Consider the following 15364-nt stretch of genomic DNA (forward strand, 5'->3'; position numbering starts at 1 on the left):
CTCTCAGGTCACATTCTGTGAAAAGTTCATCTACTCAGCCATCTCACAATTTAGACACGATCTCCATGAGAGTAACACAAGATTGCTCGTTTGTTGTAAGCCTGGATTATGAGTCATGGTGTAATGCTCTCTGCCCAGAGTTACAGCACCTGCTTGGTCAGGCCATTGGTGTATTAGTCTCAGTAGGTTATTTGTTTCAGGTGGGTTCTTGGGTACTGGCTCTCATGGTATTTATAATCCAGGATAGGTTTAACTCTCCTAAAAAAGAAGACAATATTCTCCCCACCCCCCAGCATGGGGAAACTTGCTTTCAAGGTCCCGTAACTACAGGAAAGGGTATGAGCCAGAAGTTGTGAGTACCATCACAGGATGTATCAAGCTGCTGACTTTAGAGATCTTGGGTTTGACAGTGGTATCCTTGGGCAAGGTGATAACCAGACTCTTATTATCACAGTTACTGCTTATATGACAAACACGACTGTTAAGAGTATATTGTTGACTCATTTAGACATGGAAGTTGAGCACTGGAAGCAGAACTTATCATAAGCCAGATGAACACTGGTATAGCAACATACTCTATGAATATGGGAAATGGTTATACTTTGATGGTGTCTCTGTATCGGACTTCCTCGGGCTTTTCTCACATCTCTCAGATAGCACAGGTGATGTCTGTCCACATGTCTATTCTAGACTTAGATGCCTGAGTTCTAGTTGGCCTTCTGCCTCATAAGTTGACAACAATCCACAATCATCTGTATCGCAAGCATCCTAGTTTACTGCATACAAGTGAAAGTACTGTTCCTTGCTGAGGTTTCTAGGAATTCTGCTCTAGTAGCTGCCTTTGCCCTTGGTGCACCAGGCCTTGGTGGCCTCCCTTCACCTGCATCATGACCATCTCTGTTCTACAGAGGAATCCCAGATCCTTTAACCTTTCAGTTGGCACTGCTTAAGGGTGGGATTCTTGCTAGTATTTCTGAGAACTACAGCCATCAAGTATGCAAGAGTCCTGATTGATCTGAGTGTGCTTGCACTCTGTTCAGACCCTACTGTTTTAATATTTGCTCTGAGGAGAGCCAAAGTAGTACTCAAAAAATAGATTGAAGATTAAGATTCTTAATTTGACATGACAAGGTCATCATGAATACTTAAGCTAATGAAATGGATATAACCATTAATAGTGAGACCTTAGCTTGTGACCTTTCCACAATGAAGCCTCCTTATCCAAGACTAATGAGTTTCCTCTTTATAAAAAGTGATGATGCTCATGGTTTGTCTATGGTTGACAAGTTTCAAAAGTCAAGTACAGTGATTGGGATAAGTCAACCTATGAAAATGAAATCAATAACAGAAGAAAGCCATTATTTTAATGACAAGGTTATGGTAAGTATTCTAGGAATCAATAACTAAGGCTTGAATATACTCACTTAGATGGCTGTACAGTAGAAGCCATAGATAGACTCAGAAGGAATATGTTGGGACAAACACTATATGATGTTACTATGTCTTTTATTGATGAACATTTTTTTTCTATTCATGAAACTACAAAGCCTGTAGATATTGAAAAATCTGTTATCTTTAGGCCCGATGGTCTTATACAAACACAGACTTGGACAATAATAGGGAAAAGACCTCGAAACATTGGATCTTGGTCATTTGTTAAAATTTACACAGGTGTTGGTACCAGATTACTGGAAAGGAAAATAGGGAAGATGGCTGAAGACCTTATTATACTATGTGACTGGATCAAGCTTAGAAGAGAAGTTGACTAACCTTGTGGAACTGCTATACAACTTCCTTAGTGAGAAGGGAATTTGTCTACTTAGCTTGCCTGTTGTACTAGCACAGTGACCCATAGATGCCAACTGCATCTTCCCTCTTGGTCTCTTCTTGTTACCAAGAAAAGACAAGAATACATGGTCCTGGATACGATGACACCTGTCAAAGTTGATAGGTGTTAAGATCATAACTCTGTCCACTCATTGTCCTTGTCCAAACACTGGTACCTCTCATTGTTTTTTAAAGCATATATAGTGCAAGAGGGTATGGAACTTATTGTATTCTCCAAGGAAACTCCAGTTGATATTATACCAGATGATTGCCATGTTATAAATGTCGCAGTCAACAAGAGGGGAGACTCTACCATATTAGAGACCATTAAGAGATCTTATCTCTGTGGAGTGGTCTCATTATGACTTCAGTCATAGTTCTCACTGTCAACCAATATCTCGGCTGCTCTTTTCTTTGAGTTTAGAAGGGGTACTAAAGGTGCTATTTCTTGCAGTAATGCTCATACTAAAAATTTTTATGAATAAAGTCAGGTCAGCCAATTAGATTAAATCAAGTGTGTTGAAAACCCGTAGTTCCCAAGATGCTTTTGTTTTGGCAGCATGACTATTGATTAATCAAATAGCTTTTCAAACTAGTTGCCAAGGCAATATTTAATTTCTTAGAGGCAATATGTTTGTTTCCTATAATGGTCTAAAAGTCAAGAGAGGGTCATTCTAAGTAGAATAAGGAAATGGGATGGAGGGAGTGCTGGCATCAATGATTAATTCTCTTCAGTGTTTCCAAGAACTTGCAAGAAAGGCATTAGGTCAACGTGTGCATCCTGTCTATTGGTATCATTCAAGCTATGAGGAGGAGGGATTGTCTGTGGTCTTTGGTAGAGGACGTGTAGCATATAAATATGAAGCATTAGGTCCTTCTTTAGCTTTGGTTTATGATAAATGAGTTTCTGTGTCTTCCTTGTTCACCTCCTGTGAGTTACTCTTGTTGTGTGGGGCAATTTTTTTTTTTGACTCTTCCTACTTTTTTATTTTGACATCATGATAGTTCCAGAAATTTAAAGTGGAAGATAGCTGTTCAATAAAAGCCATTTCATATATATAATATACAGAAATTATTTTAAAAGTCTTTCATATAACAGATTCATTTGGTGCTACCAAAAACTTAACGATACAAATAAACAACTACAAAGGGAACCATCACTAAACTAAGACACACAGGAACTAGGCTTCATTTCAGGGGAAAAACCCACATAATCTCTATCATATTAGAGGAACCGTGTCCATCTGCCACAGTGTGCATTATCGTAGTCCCTTTAAAGCAGACTCCGCAGAATCTTTAAGTTTAAAACTGTCCAGGTATAATTCTGTCTGTACACTCAAGAACAATCATATTCTGATTACATACAATGCTTTCATCGTGCAAAAATGCCTTAGTTAATTGTTTTCTAAGGTCTAATGTCAAATGAACTAATATCAGGCATTTACTGACCAAGCTGTCAATCAGAGAAGGACAGTGATCAAGCTGCTAAGCAGTCCTTCCTGCCACAGTATGGCCACTACTAGATCTGTTTCCTTCATGCATTAGAACTAGCAGGTGCCAAGTGAGAATTCACTACTGCAGCAGATGACAGAATATGCAAGAAGAGTTCCTCACGTCCAATAGCCTTTGCCATCCTACAATACAATATTACAACTGCATGTGTATCAGCAGCGGGAGCAGGAAATCAGAGCAGGTTAAGACAGGTATATAAATAAAGGGAAACGAAGATAGCGCATGGTATTTAAAACCTTGCCTGAAGTTTGCATAGCGCACGAAGACAGAGCAGAGCAGGTGTCAGTGCAACTTTAACCTGGACATTTATTTAACCTGGACATTTATTTGTGTATTTATTTGGGGTGGGAATGGGGGAAACCAGTTTGGATAAAAAGATTTTATTCCTTTCAAGCACAAAGAAAATCGACAGGAATTTTAAAGGTCATTGATCAGAAAATGAACAAAACTTCTTAGAAACCTTTTCAATTAGCCAAAACAAGGTAAAGATAAAAGTTAAATTCTTTCAGCCTAAATATTTATCCATCTCTATATCCCACTTTGTGAATAGGCTTTTGATTAAAAGAAGAAATGACATCAAACTACCCCCAAACATTTTGTAAGAGGTACCACCATCTAGAAGTGACAAAAATAAATTAGTTTCCCCCATGATATTTAATCTCTAAAGCATAAAAAGCTATATAATATCTTATACAAATTAACCAGTGTTTTTACAAAAGTAAAGCAGTTTTGGACTACTAACAGTACACTGTACTTGTGGTGAAATATGAGGCACAAGAATATATGTATTAATTAGGCATTTTCCATCTACTCAGTCTCTATGGTCTTAATTCTTGGCAATATATAACTGGTGTGTACTCTGGTACATAAGTCACGATTGTAGAGAACAAGAAGCAGTGTAGTATAGTAACAAGGTTTGTATTTGACAACGACCGCATTGCTGAACATGTTTCTTTTATGAACTTTGTGATTTGTGTTGCAGATGGTCACTTGTAGTAGATCCTTGACTTGACTCTTCAACAATCATGCTGTCTCCATCTGCAGTCTCTGCCATTTCTTCATCTTCTTCATCATCGTGTAGGTCTTTTGAAATTAACTGTCTGGCTAACTTAATATTGAGTCCTTCATTGTAATGAAGCTTCCTTTTCATTTCAAACTGCCGCTTCTTTTCTCGCTCCTCAGGGGAGAGGTCATTATCTTCCTCTCCACTACTTTCTTGCTCCCGAGTCCGAGTCCGATACTTTGGCTCTGAGCCTTCAGCAGCAGCTAATTTCTTAGCTAAGATATCTGGAGTCATGACTTCATTGCCTTCAGAATCACTATAGGCGTCTTCATCGTCACCTATCATATTGTGATATGGGGTGTTTGGCTCGTCTATTTTCATCAAGCCATAGTCTTTGTCAGCGGGATGATATGTTCCCAGGATGTTCATTTCATCCCACTTCTGAGACTTCTTACTCAGTTCCTCTTCCACGATCGGGCGGGGCTGTTCGGCCGAGGGCACCACCGGAGGGGAAGCCGCAGAGGTCTTGTTCTTCAGGATTCCCTTGATGGGCCGGTGCGAGGCTGCCATGGCCGGTTGCTCCGGCTGCCGGCTCAGGGTCGCTGCTGGCGTGGGGTCCCGGAGGAGAAGGGATGGGCGCTGCAGAGACCCTCCAGGCAGCCGTGGAGCCCAGGCCAGGCTAAAGCAGCCGCACCCGCTGCCGCGGAAACCACGACCGGCGGCGTCTCCGTCACGACACAATGACCGCAACGCCACAGCCAACGCCGCGCGGCGGGCGGCCCTTCGCCGCCGGCAAAGTAGCCCGCGGCCCGCAGAGGAGGCCGGCCTAGTGTGTGGGGCAATTTAAGAAGGAAAAAAAAAAACAAAAAAAAAAAAACAAAACAAAAACAACAACAACAACAACAAAAAAAAAAACCAGAGAGAAAGAAAGAAAGAAAAGGAAGGAAGGGCGAAATAAAGAAAAAAGAAAGAAAGACATGATGCCAGTAGAAAAGGGCAAGCTGTCAAATGAAGTGGAACTATGTTGAGAGAGAGAGAGAGAGAGAGAGAGAGAGAGAGAGAGAGAGAGGGGCTTGTTTCCCAGTTTCACTGGTAATAGACCACAGCCACACCCAGAGCATGTTGGAGTTCCTGGTACATTTGTTTCTTTTAAACACTTTCTACCATAGACCATTTAAGTGTGGGGACGTGAGAGCACTTGGCACTCCTTGATCAAAAAATGATTGAGACGGAAGGGAAAAACTGTGAATGTACAGAATCCCCGAGTAAATATGTTCCATCCTCTTTGCTGTCTCCAGCTTTCTGTTTACATTAGCTATGAAATTCAATCTCCTAGCCAGTAAGGTGGCAAGTCAGGCTGTCTAAAAGTTTCACTCTCTCCACAGGAGAAGGGCGAGGTTTGTCTCACAAATGGAGCTGTCTAAACTAAAGATCATGTCCTGCTCAAATGGTTTGATGTATTCACGTAACTTATGTTTTCTTTCAGTTCACCAGAAAGTAGAGTTAAGAACGTAAACATGGAGCCAAGATAGGAGTTGGGGGGGGGGGGAGTGAGAGTGATTATTACAATGTAGCTGTGGTTTGTTTCTCTGCCTAGCTCCTCTCCGTGCTTTGGATTGTTAATATACGCCATTTTATTATGTCGGTAAAATTGACATGTCCTGTCATGCTTTCTACAAGCCCTGACCCTCTTCTCTGTCTCCCCACCCCCCGTGACAGTTATTCTGTTTCATATTTCTTACTGGAAAGTAAGATGTGCTTAGTAGGTGGAGGATTTTTGTCAGTGAGTTTTCCAGTTGGAACGTAACTCATCAAGCTTCATAGTTCTTATGGAAAACCCATGTTCCTGCTCTCCCTTTAGAATGTATAATATATTACATGATTGAGAAGAAAAGAATAAAAAGAGATGAAGTAAGTCCCAAAATTCTGTCTTCCAGGTAGGCCATGTAGAGTTAGACTAGGTATTCAACGTTCCTGTAGGATCATGTATGCTTTATAACATGCTAGATTCTAATGTTCACACATGGAAAAATCTTGATCATTTCTCCATATTATTTTAATGATTGCAGAGTTTCAGGGACCTACACACATTGCCTACACATATCTGCTCTGTTGTACGTTTAATCCGTTTATAGGTTTTGCGATTATGCCACTGAAAATAAACTTTTACATAGCTACAGTTCTGTTCTTAAGATAAGTTTCTAGAAATCAGAGTATTATGGGAAAGACCATTCTCATCTAAAGCACCTGCCAAGCTGTGTTTCACAAAAAGGGCCCCACTGCTCTCCCTACCAGTAGCACCTAGATTTTTGTAGCTGTACCAGATACAGATTTCATTCTCTGCTTCTTTAGATAGGAATCTGTTTAATTTAGCATTTAGGATCATTACAGGCAAAGTAAACACTCTGCACACAGCTAAAGGGCTTCGTAGTTACTTTTGTATTAACACTACAGGGCGTGCATCTATTACAAGATGATGTTTCAATCTTGTTCTGACATAACTGCCGTGTACGAATAGAATCTTAGACTTGTGTGGCAGTTAAACAGTAATTCACACTTAAGTTATCCTCTTGTTTATGATGTGAAACTAAAGCTCAGAGTATCTCTCTGCAGCTCTCCTGTAAGCTCTCTTGGTTTGCTTTGAACACAGACAAACATACACGTGGCTTTTTTTGGTGCACATATACATATTATCTTTCTTACATGTGCTTTTAGTGTGAGATGCTTTTATAAGTTATACACTATGCACTTTTGGGACATGGTTCTTTGAGAACTAATTAACACTCAGCACACTGGCCTACATATCCGTCCACAGTGCCAACTGAGTAGAAGATGAGCTAACTGGTGTCAAGAGAACTTCTGTATGGCGTTCAAAGCACGTGATGCTCTGCAGTGATCTACACAAGGCTGCTACTGTCTTCCTTCGAAAGAGTTCCAGTATGCAGGTTTAAGATGTGTTGTTGTTTGAATAGACTCACCTGAACACTTCATCCCAGTGCTGTTTGGGAAACCTGTGAGACCTTTAGGAAGGGAGACCGTGGGGGCAGACTTCATGCTGTGTAGCCTGTCCCACACTTGGCTTTCTGAGCATAATGACCAGCAAGCTGTCTTTTCCCATCACCATGCCTTTTGTGTCAGCTCCTGTGTCTTTCCTGATACATATACTCCCCCACTTTAGAGCTGAAAGCCACAATAAACCCTTTTCCCATTAAGTTGTTTCTGGCAGAGTAGTTTGTCATACTAACAGAGGAGAAACTAAGACCAAGAACATTCTAACATTATCAGGTTCGAGTGATGTGTGTCTTTTGTATTAATGTGACTATCCTAAATGAACTAGTTAGTGAACTAGTCATTTATGGTTTAGCCACCAAGCATATCAAGCCTGAATAAGAATAGAAAAGAAAGGACAGCAATACTCAGAATGCTGTGTGTTCATCTGTTCTTCATTTGCTATGAAATGTCTCCATCAGGTTCATGTTTTGAATACTTGATCCCCAGCTGGTGGGAACTATTTTGGGAGGCTGGAGAAACCTACAGTGTGGGGTCTAACGGAAAGAACTGGACCACTGGGGATCGATTCTTGGTGGTACATTGTCCCTGACCGCTTCCTATCTCTCTACTTCCTGCCCAACATGAATAAAGAACTCTCCCACATCAGTCAAGCTTGGTGACACATGCCAATCCCAGGACTTGGGAGATGGAAACAGAATCTGGAGTCCAAGATTATTGATGCCAGTCCAGGGTATACAAAGCCTTTCTCTAAGTAGAAAGGCAAATGATGGAGCGAAAAGAAAACACGTTTCCTTCACAAAGTGTCCTTGCTATCGGCAATGTTCTGCTCATGTGCTGGAGAACAAGAAAGCATCCATGAATCCCATGAAAGTGATCAGAATCAACAGGGCACTCTTCTCTCAGGTTGTTTGGTCGGGCGTGTGGAGAAATACGTCGTCGTCGTAATCTGCTCAAATAGTTTCTCTTCAACTGCTGTCTGATGTTTAACCACAGCAAGCTTGTTAACAAGGCAAACAGCATCTCCTCTGGGTGTAGGTTTTAACGCATAGTTCTCAGTCCATGGGACAGACAACACATACTGACACTCATGGCTCCCACAACAGAACCTAGCTAGCACGGCCATGCACAAGGAGCAGGAGACTAGACATGTTAGAATTCCTCTGCTCTTCCAGTTAATCTGTGTGAATAATTGTGGCAAGACCAGGGACACATAGTCTCTTTAACTTTGTTAATAGCTTTGGAACTCTGATCTTCATCATAGGAGGGAGGGAAGAAGGGAGGGAAGGGAGGGAGGGAGGGAGGGAAAGAGAGAGAGAGAGAGAGAGAGAGAGAGAGAGGGAGAGGGAGAGGGAGAGGGAGAGGGAGAGGGAGAGGGAGAGAGAGAGAGACTGTGCTATTTGACATAGTGATTGCTTGAAGAAATCTTCCCCAAACAGTGAAACCCCTCATGGTTCCATCAGATTCTCTCATCTGCTTTTGATTTGAACTTCAGAGTGTCGCAGATATGTGAAAGCTTTCAATATAAGATTCTTTTAACACTTTTTTTTTTTCCTTTTTGCCCATGAGGAGAAAGTTGTAAAATACTGTAGAATGTAATATTGAGTTATACTTAGCCATGTTTCTCGTCTTTCCCCTAGTTTAAAGGTTTGTGTGTGTGTGTGTGTATGAGTATGGGGCTGGCAGTCACTGCTCTACTAAAGATAATTCTGCATGTAGGGGCTGGGGATATAGAGACATGGCTCAGTGATGAAGACCATGCTTAGTGTTTGCAAGTCAGTCTTCCCCACCACTGCCGCTGCTGCACACTGCCTGCCAGTTCTGGGGCTATGAGAATATGCATATCTACATATACACATAAATATACACATATACATATATACACATATACACACATATTTGTGTGTATAAGAAAAAATTAGAGAAAAACCAAGAGGTTGTGGATCTGAAAGAGAGCAAGGAGAGGTATATGGGAGAGACTGGAGGGAGGAAAGGAAAGGATGGAATGATGTAACTATATTATAACGTTAAAAATAAGAAATAATTTTAAAAAGAGGAAACACATTTCAAGTCTTCCAGCTGAACATGAGATAGAGGTGAGGGACTTGTATAACCACTTTGATATAAAAGAGGTTAACCTTCTCCTAGTAGGAGAGACTGATGCTTACTGTAAAAAGTTTAAGTAAAGCTTCTATCCCACCCTTCCTCCCTTCAACAAATTTTCCTAAGAGTTTATCACCACAGAAATCAGAATCTACTGTGGCTACTGTGGCCATGCCAGACTTTGAGTAGGTAGAAAAAGCACGGCATTTGATTTGAAATTTTGTGTCAAAACTCAACTATACTATGATTAAAACAGGAGGATTTTATGCCTGTGGCACAATAGTTATTAAAGTCACTCTGGAAACCACCTGATTGTCTCTTGGTACCTGGTTGAGTAAATCAGAGAGCCTCTACCTAATGCAAGCCACTCACAGGTTGAGTCGCCCACTCTTTGTTGTGTAGGACAGTAGTCAAGACACTCAAAGCAGAGAGAGCAAGGTGCGAGGCAGTGTGTAACCTATGGAAGCTTAAAATGGTAAATTAGCTGGTGAAATATTCTCATGGGGAAGAAGTCAGATACATTGTTTAGGGGTCAACCATCACAAAGCATTTGAACCAGCTATCACAAACAAGTTCTAGATCCCCTAAGATCCCATCTAACGATTGTGTGGTATATAATGTCCCTCTTCTAATTTTTCAATTAAAAAGTTCCTACGGTTTTGATTTTTTCATCTTCATATATATATATGTATATATAATATATGCAATATACATTATGCACATATATGCAATATATTATACATATATATACCATATACTATATTATATTCTACAAAACATATACAATATATAATATAAATTTATATTCTATATATTCGTAGATTTCCTTTTCTTGGTACTGACCTCCTAAGATCCCGTTTAACGATTGTGTGGTATATAATGTCCCTCTTCTAATTTTTCAATTAAAAAGTTCCTATGGTTTTGATTTTTCATCTTCATATATATATATGTATTTATAATATATGCAATATATTATGCGTATATATGCAATATATTATACACATATATACTATATACTATATTATATTCTACAAAACATATACAACATATAGTATAAATTTATATTCTATATATTCGTAGATTTCCTTTTCTTGGTACTGACCTCCTAAGATCCCAGGTAGATGGAGGTTAACTGACCAGTCTCTCTGGCCTCAACCTGAGGGTCACCAGGAGAGGCTGAAACTTAACATGCTCAGTGAGATGTACAGAAAAAGGTATCCGCACTCCAGCAGGCCCCTGCATAGAGGATCCAGTAACCAGAGTGCAGCAAGCATCTGCCCTACTCCTCTCCTAGAAAGCCCTTCTTCCTCCTGTTTTACAAAAATGTCCCCTTGACCTTTCCTCTTATTGGGTACTCCTGAAGATGGCAGGCCTCGAGATCCACCCTCCTAGAACAAGAGGCAATGAACACACTTAGAGAGTTTCTCTGGATGAAGAAGCAGAGACCTGTGAACAAAAGGGCCACAGCCACTGAAGTCCTGCCAGAGTTCCTCTCTGAGAGCCCCAGTCGGAGTGCATACGCGGTTGCATGTCTCCCTTGAAAATTAACCACTTCCGGGAACACAGAAACAGATGAATATTCTAGGCCAGCTATGCTATTTAAGGAAAATGTTGGGACAATCAGTCAGTCCCGACTATCCTGTGAATAGTGAACCCAGCATTTTGTGGTTTTGATGCAGACTTCCAGAATACTAGAGAATAAATAAATTAGGAAGGTTGTTTTGTCCTGCCCCGCAAAGAAATATGAAATTTAGTGAGAAAACATGCAGAGAGAATTCAATTCGGGGATTTTTTTTTTTAATAAAGCCATTCTCATTCCAATCAATGGAGTACAGGTGAAGCAAAAAATGAAATAATTTCTTGGCAAGAGAAGTGTTACATTCTAGAATTTATGATTGTTTAGTAATTATTTTTTAAATCAAAGTGATTGAAACAATTCTTCAGCATGTCAGAGGATCTAAAATATTCAGAATTAATTATTTGGCTTAAGTTGGCAGGCTTCCTTCTGCATAATCTCTTCTGAATTCTGCCCATCATCTGGAATCACTTGCTTGGGCATTCCCTCCCTTCCAATAACTGTTGGTCACTTAGGTGAATATTAATTGGTTGTTAACTACTTTTGGTTGATGTTTTTTTTGAAACTGAACATTGTTCTATAGAAAGAGTTGGCCAGAATGGACCTGAGTTCATGGGCATCCCTCTGCCTCAGCCTCCAAAATCCTGGGATTATAGGCAAAAGCACCAACCACACTTGTTAGAAGTTTTGAAGGTAGTTATACCAAATTCAAGCCCATATTACCAAAGCCATTTGAGTTTTATCAATGTAGATACATTCTCTTTAAACTAACTCACACACAGACAATATATCTTATCATTTTAACCCCCCCTCTCTCTCACACACACACAGAGCCCCAAATGTATCTATACTTCTAACTTAATGATTATTAAATGTTAAATTTTATTTCAAGGACTACCAGCTGAGAGAGACAGAACTAGAGAGGAGAGATGTGTGTGTGTGTGTGTGTGTGTGTGTGTGTGTGTGTGAGAGAGAGAGAGAGAGAGAGAGAGAGAGAGAGGGAGAGAGAGAGAGAGAGAATCTAAGCAGAGAGCACATCTCAGGAAATAAACTGATACTTTCATGTTAAATTTTAGATGCCTATCACCGACTATTCCATTTCTCCTTACATTCGACCCCCTAGACATTGAAGCAGAAAGGGTTACACATTTAAGAACTGTAAACCAAAATTACTTCAATATAGAATATTTATGAGTCAAGACAATCAACCGTGTACAAAAAAAATTTACATGCAAGAGAAACAAGGCAATGTAGCACACCTCTAGAAAAATAATTAAAAGTTTTGCTGCATTTACAGGTAAGTGCCACACTGAGGATTTACAACACAGTAATTTACTGCAATCACAGGGGAGTTCCATCAAGAAACAAAGTCCTTACACTCCAGAGCTTTTGGAAGGTATTGTCGGAATGCTTAATTACACACTGAAGATTCCTACATCCTTGGGATTGAGCTGACAAATCATAAAGGATTTTCGTAGCATATATTAGATAAAAAGAGTCCATCATATTTAGACTGTCGGTTTAGTGTCTCTGGCAGGTGTGGAGCCTAGAAGAATTGCTGGCTTGATGGTGATCTTTCTGTATCCTGCAAGCCAGGCCTTCCCCGCAGTAACAGCGCTGGAATATCTCCAGCCCGTGGGAGCCTTTCCGTTTGTGCTTGGTGCACACCTGACCTTCTTTAAGGACAGGTTTACAGATCTTGGACCAGAAGTGTCTTGCACAACACAGCCCTGCGGCACAGTCTGATGATCGGAGGCAGACGGAGCCTTCTTGTCCTGTGAAGGAGACAGAAGGAAAATTACAGTTACTGCGAGGCCTGTACCATCCCACTGAGACAATTCTAAATGCACTTCTGATATATTAAATGGGAAAGGCTGAGCCTGAAAGCCCCTTTACTACCTTTGGTGTGATATATTTTTGAAGTCAGTGTGGTTCTTCTGGGATATCCATCCCCCGCGGCGGCGTTGTGGTCATTACCAAGGTTTTCAATGATGCTTTCCTCAATTTCCCCTCGAGGAAAATGGCTGTGGTCAGAGGGCATGCATATTCCTAAGAAAACCAGAAATAGTGATTAATCCTCAGGCTGTAGTTTGTTGCTGCTAATAGCCAAGACAGGAGCAGTGGGTTATACAGACACCACTGTGAGTTACCTCACTGCTGTTGCTGCCTTTCTATTTACCAAAACTCCCCAGAGAAAGCAGTATCAATGAGTGTACTGTCGAATCGTATGGAACGCCTCAGGTATAGCCATTTTAAATGCTTTCCTACTAATTGTAGTGGAGGCAGTAGAGACTTTTCTGTCTATTTTAATATTACCCTTTGGGCTAGGAAAAAGAAATCCAGTCACTTAAAAGAAATTAATCTTAAAAAATAACTTCTCTGCTCTGGGTGCTAGCTGCGCAATGCAGTTCCGGCTGCCTGGAAGACTGCGATCTCACCCGCTAGTTACTTTACTGTATAATTTTGATATTACGGAGATTTTAGTGAGTTGACTCTGGAATGCTGCTGTAACCTAGGAAGTTAGCCACCCCTCAAGTTTATTTCTGGAGACTTCTTTGAGACATTAACATTTTGTGGATCTGTGGTTGTGTGTGTGTGTGTGTGGGGGCAGTACTTCTTTGAAGGTAGTTGAGGGTGGAGGGAAAGGGGAGAAGGGATGGAGAGCTAGGGGTGTAAGCGGTACAGAGATCTCTTTTAAAAGCTGGCCAGCAGAGATTAATCATTCTAGCTCCCCGTTGACAACAGTTGTAATAGCCTTAGAGGAAAGAGAGACTGGCAAAGCCACGCAGAGTCCACCTTAAGAAAAAAACGTCTGGCTCCCCTTTCAGAACGACCTCTCCCCCTTTCTCAAGTGCCCCAAGGCTCCCTGAAGATAATTGTTTGATGGAAGGGTCCACTTTCAGGTCTTGTTGTTAGATCACAGAGGGAGGCAAGGAAAGATAAACTTTCAAGTGCTCAAACACAAGCCAGTGACGATGTGTCAGGAGAACCCTTGCATGAGCACGCGTTTGCAGGTGGCGCCACCTTAGCTTTGACAGAACCAGAGCATTTCATTTGATTCCTGGGTCCTCAAAGGCAAGGTGGTTCTAATTTAAAAAGGAGTCCAAGACTCACCATTTTTGCAGTAGTTCCCGGGGCAGCACATAGCGTGCCTCATGCAGCGCTTCCTGCGCTTTCGGCAAGCCAGACAGATCTGTACACCTCCGACGCCGGCTGCCCCGCGGCTGGGGCTGGAGCAGTACTCGTCAGAGCCGCACTCCTCATCTTCAGCGCAAGGGTAGGGCTGTGGGAAGGGAGCGGACTGGTGAGCAACTCAAGCATCCTGGTACCCACACCTTCAAGGTCCCCATCTGCCTCTTCAAAAGCCCCTTAAGCGCGCTGCTCTTAATGCAGTGATTCCAAACACACCCCAAATCTCACACACCTAGATCTTTCTGAGACCCCCGTCGGGATCACAGCACCCCTCTTACCTGGTAGTTGTCAAGAGTCTGGTACTTGTTCCCGCCCTCATAGAGAACTCCCGGCGCCACACTGACAGCAGAGCCCGGCTGCCCCCCAGCACCACCCAGCGGTGGGGGCAGGTTCTTGATCGCGTTGGAATTGATGAGAACTGAGTTCAAGGTGGCACTGGCTCCTAGCAGAGGGAGGCTGCAGAGAGCCATCATTGTAAACACGGCCAAGAACCGGACAGCTGCCGCTGCACACACAACCATCATCTCCGAAGGACGCAAACAGGCAAAGGTCAGGAAAAGAGAGGTCACTTTGCACGGCGGCTGGCTGCAGAGTCTGGACTGCGGAACCTCAACTTCGGGACCTCCGCTGGTGGAGTCTCTGGCTGCCAGGCGCACAGCTCTGCACCGCCACCGCCACCTCTGGCTGCCTTTATACTCAGGCTCCCAGCCCTCCCAGCTCCTCAGGGAAGACAACAAAGCCGGGATGGGATTTCAAAGCTTTGGGAGGAGCTGGGAGGGGGAGTGTTTGTGTGTCGGAAGCAGGGAGGACTTTGACACTCTCCCCTCGCCCCTCCCTTGCACTGTGGTCCCCTTGTCCAGCTCACCTTAGAGTGTGGGTCACTAGAGCACTAGAGCATTAGAGCCTAGCCCAAACTTATAAATAAATAAATAAATAAATAAATAAATGGCGGGAGGGTGCACTCTGTGAGCTTGAGTGTTCTGCTGTGGGGCTGGGTTAGTTCTGTCTGAAATCCTTGTCAGAGTTAAAAGTGATAGAATATACAAAACCACGTTTCTTCTCTTCCCCATATGAGTACCCTCGCTTTCTGCGCACGCAAATAATATTCAGTATTAAATACAATGCGAGCAGCCATTCATCAA

The 15364-nt window shown here is 42.0% G+C and overlaps 1 protein-coding gene and 1 pseudogene across 2 annotated transcripts; both read right to left on the reverse strand.

Moving 5' to 3' along the window:
• Positions 1-4242: 4242 nt before the first annotated feature.
• Ppp1r2-ps3 (protein phosphatase 1, regulatory (inhibitor) subunit 2, pseudogene 3) lies at positions 4243-5085 on the reverse strand (annotated as a pseudogene). Its single transcript, NR_003650.2, has one exon. The product of NR_003650.2 is annotated as a protein phosphatase 1, regulatory (inhibitor) subunit 2, pseudogene 3 (transcript).
• Positions 5086-11242: 6157 nt separating this feature from the next.
• On the reverse strand, positions 11243-14863 carry Dkk1 (dickkopf WNT signaling pathway inhibitor 1). The gene is made up of 4 exons (NM_010051.3): positions 14501-14863; positions 14145-14313; positions 12930-13079; positions 11243-12805 (listed from the first exon to the last, which is right to left on the reverse strand). The coding sequence occupies exons 1-4, from the start codon at positions 14744-14746 to the stop codon at positions 12552-12554; spliced, it is 819 nt and encodes a 272-aa protein (NP_034181.2). The 5' UTR covers positions 14747-14863; the 3' UTR covers positions 11243-12551.
• Between the last annotated feature and the right edge of the window lie 501 nt (positions 14864-15364).

The sequence above is a fragment of the Mus musculus genome, chromosome 19 (assembly GCF_000001635.26).
Source record: "Mus musculus strain C57BL/6J chromosome 19, GRCm38.p6 C57BL/6J".
In the NCBI taxonomy this organism is placed as follows: Eukaryota; Metazoa; Chordata; class Mammalia; order Rodentia; family Muridae; genus Mus; species Mus musculus.

Excerpts from the sequence above, each read along its gene's own strand:
- Dkk1 (NM_010051.3), bottom strand. The coding sequence starts at position 14,746 with ATGATGGTTGTGTGTGCAGCGGCAGCTGTCCGGTTCTTGGCCGTGTTT. Across the intron at positions 14,314-14,500 it reads AGACTCTTGACAACTACCAG|CCCTACCCTTGCGCTGAAGA; the intron begins GTAAGAGGGGTG and ends CCCTTCCCACAG. Across the intron at positions 12,806-12,929 it reads AAAAATATATCACACCAAAG|GACAAGAAGGCTCCGTCTGC; the intron begins GTAGTAAAGGGG and ends TCTCCTTCACAG.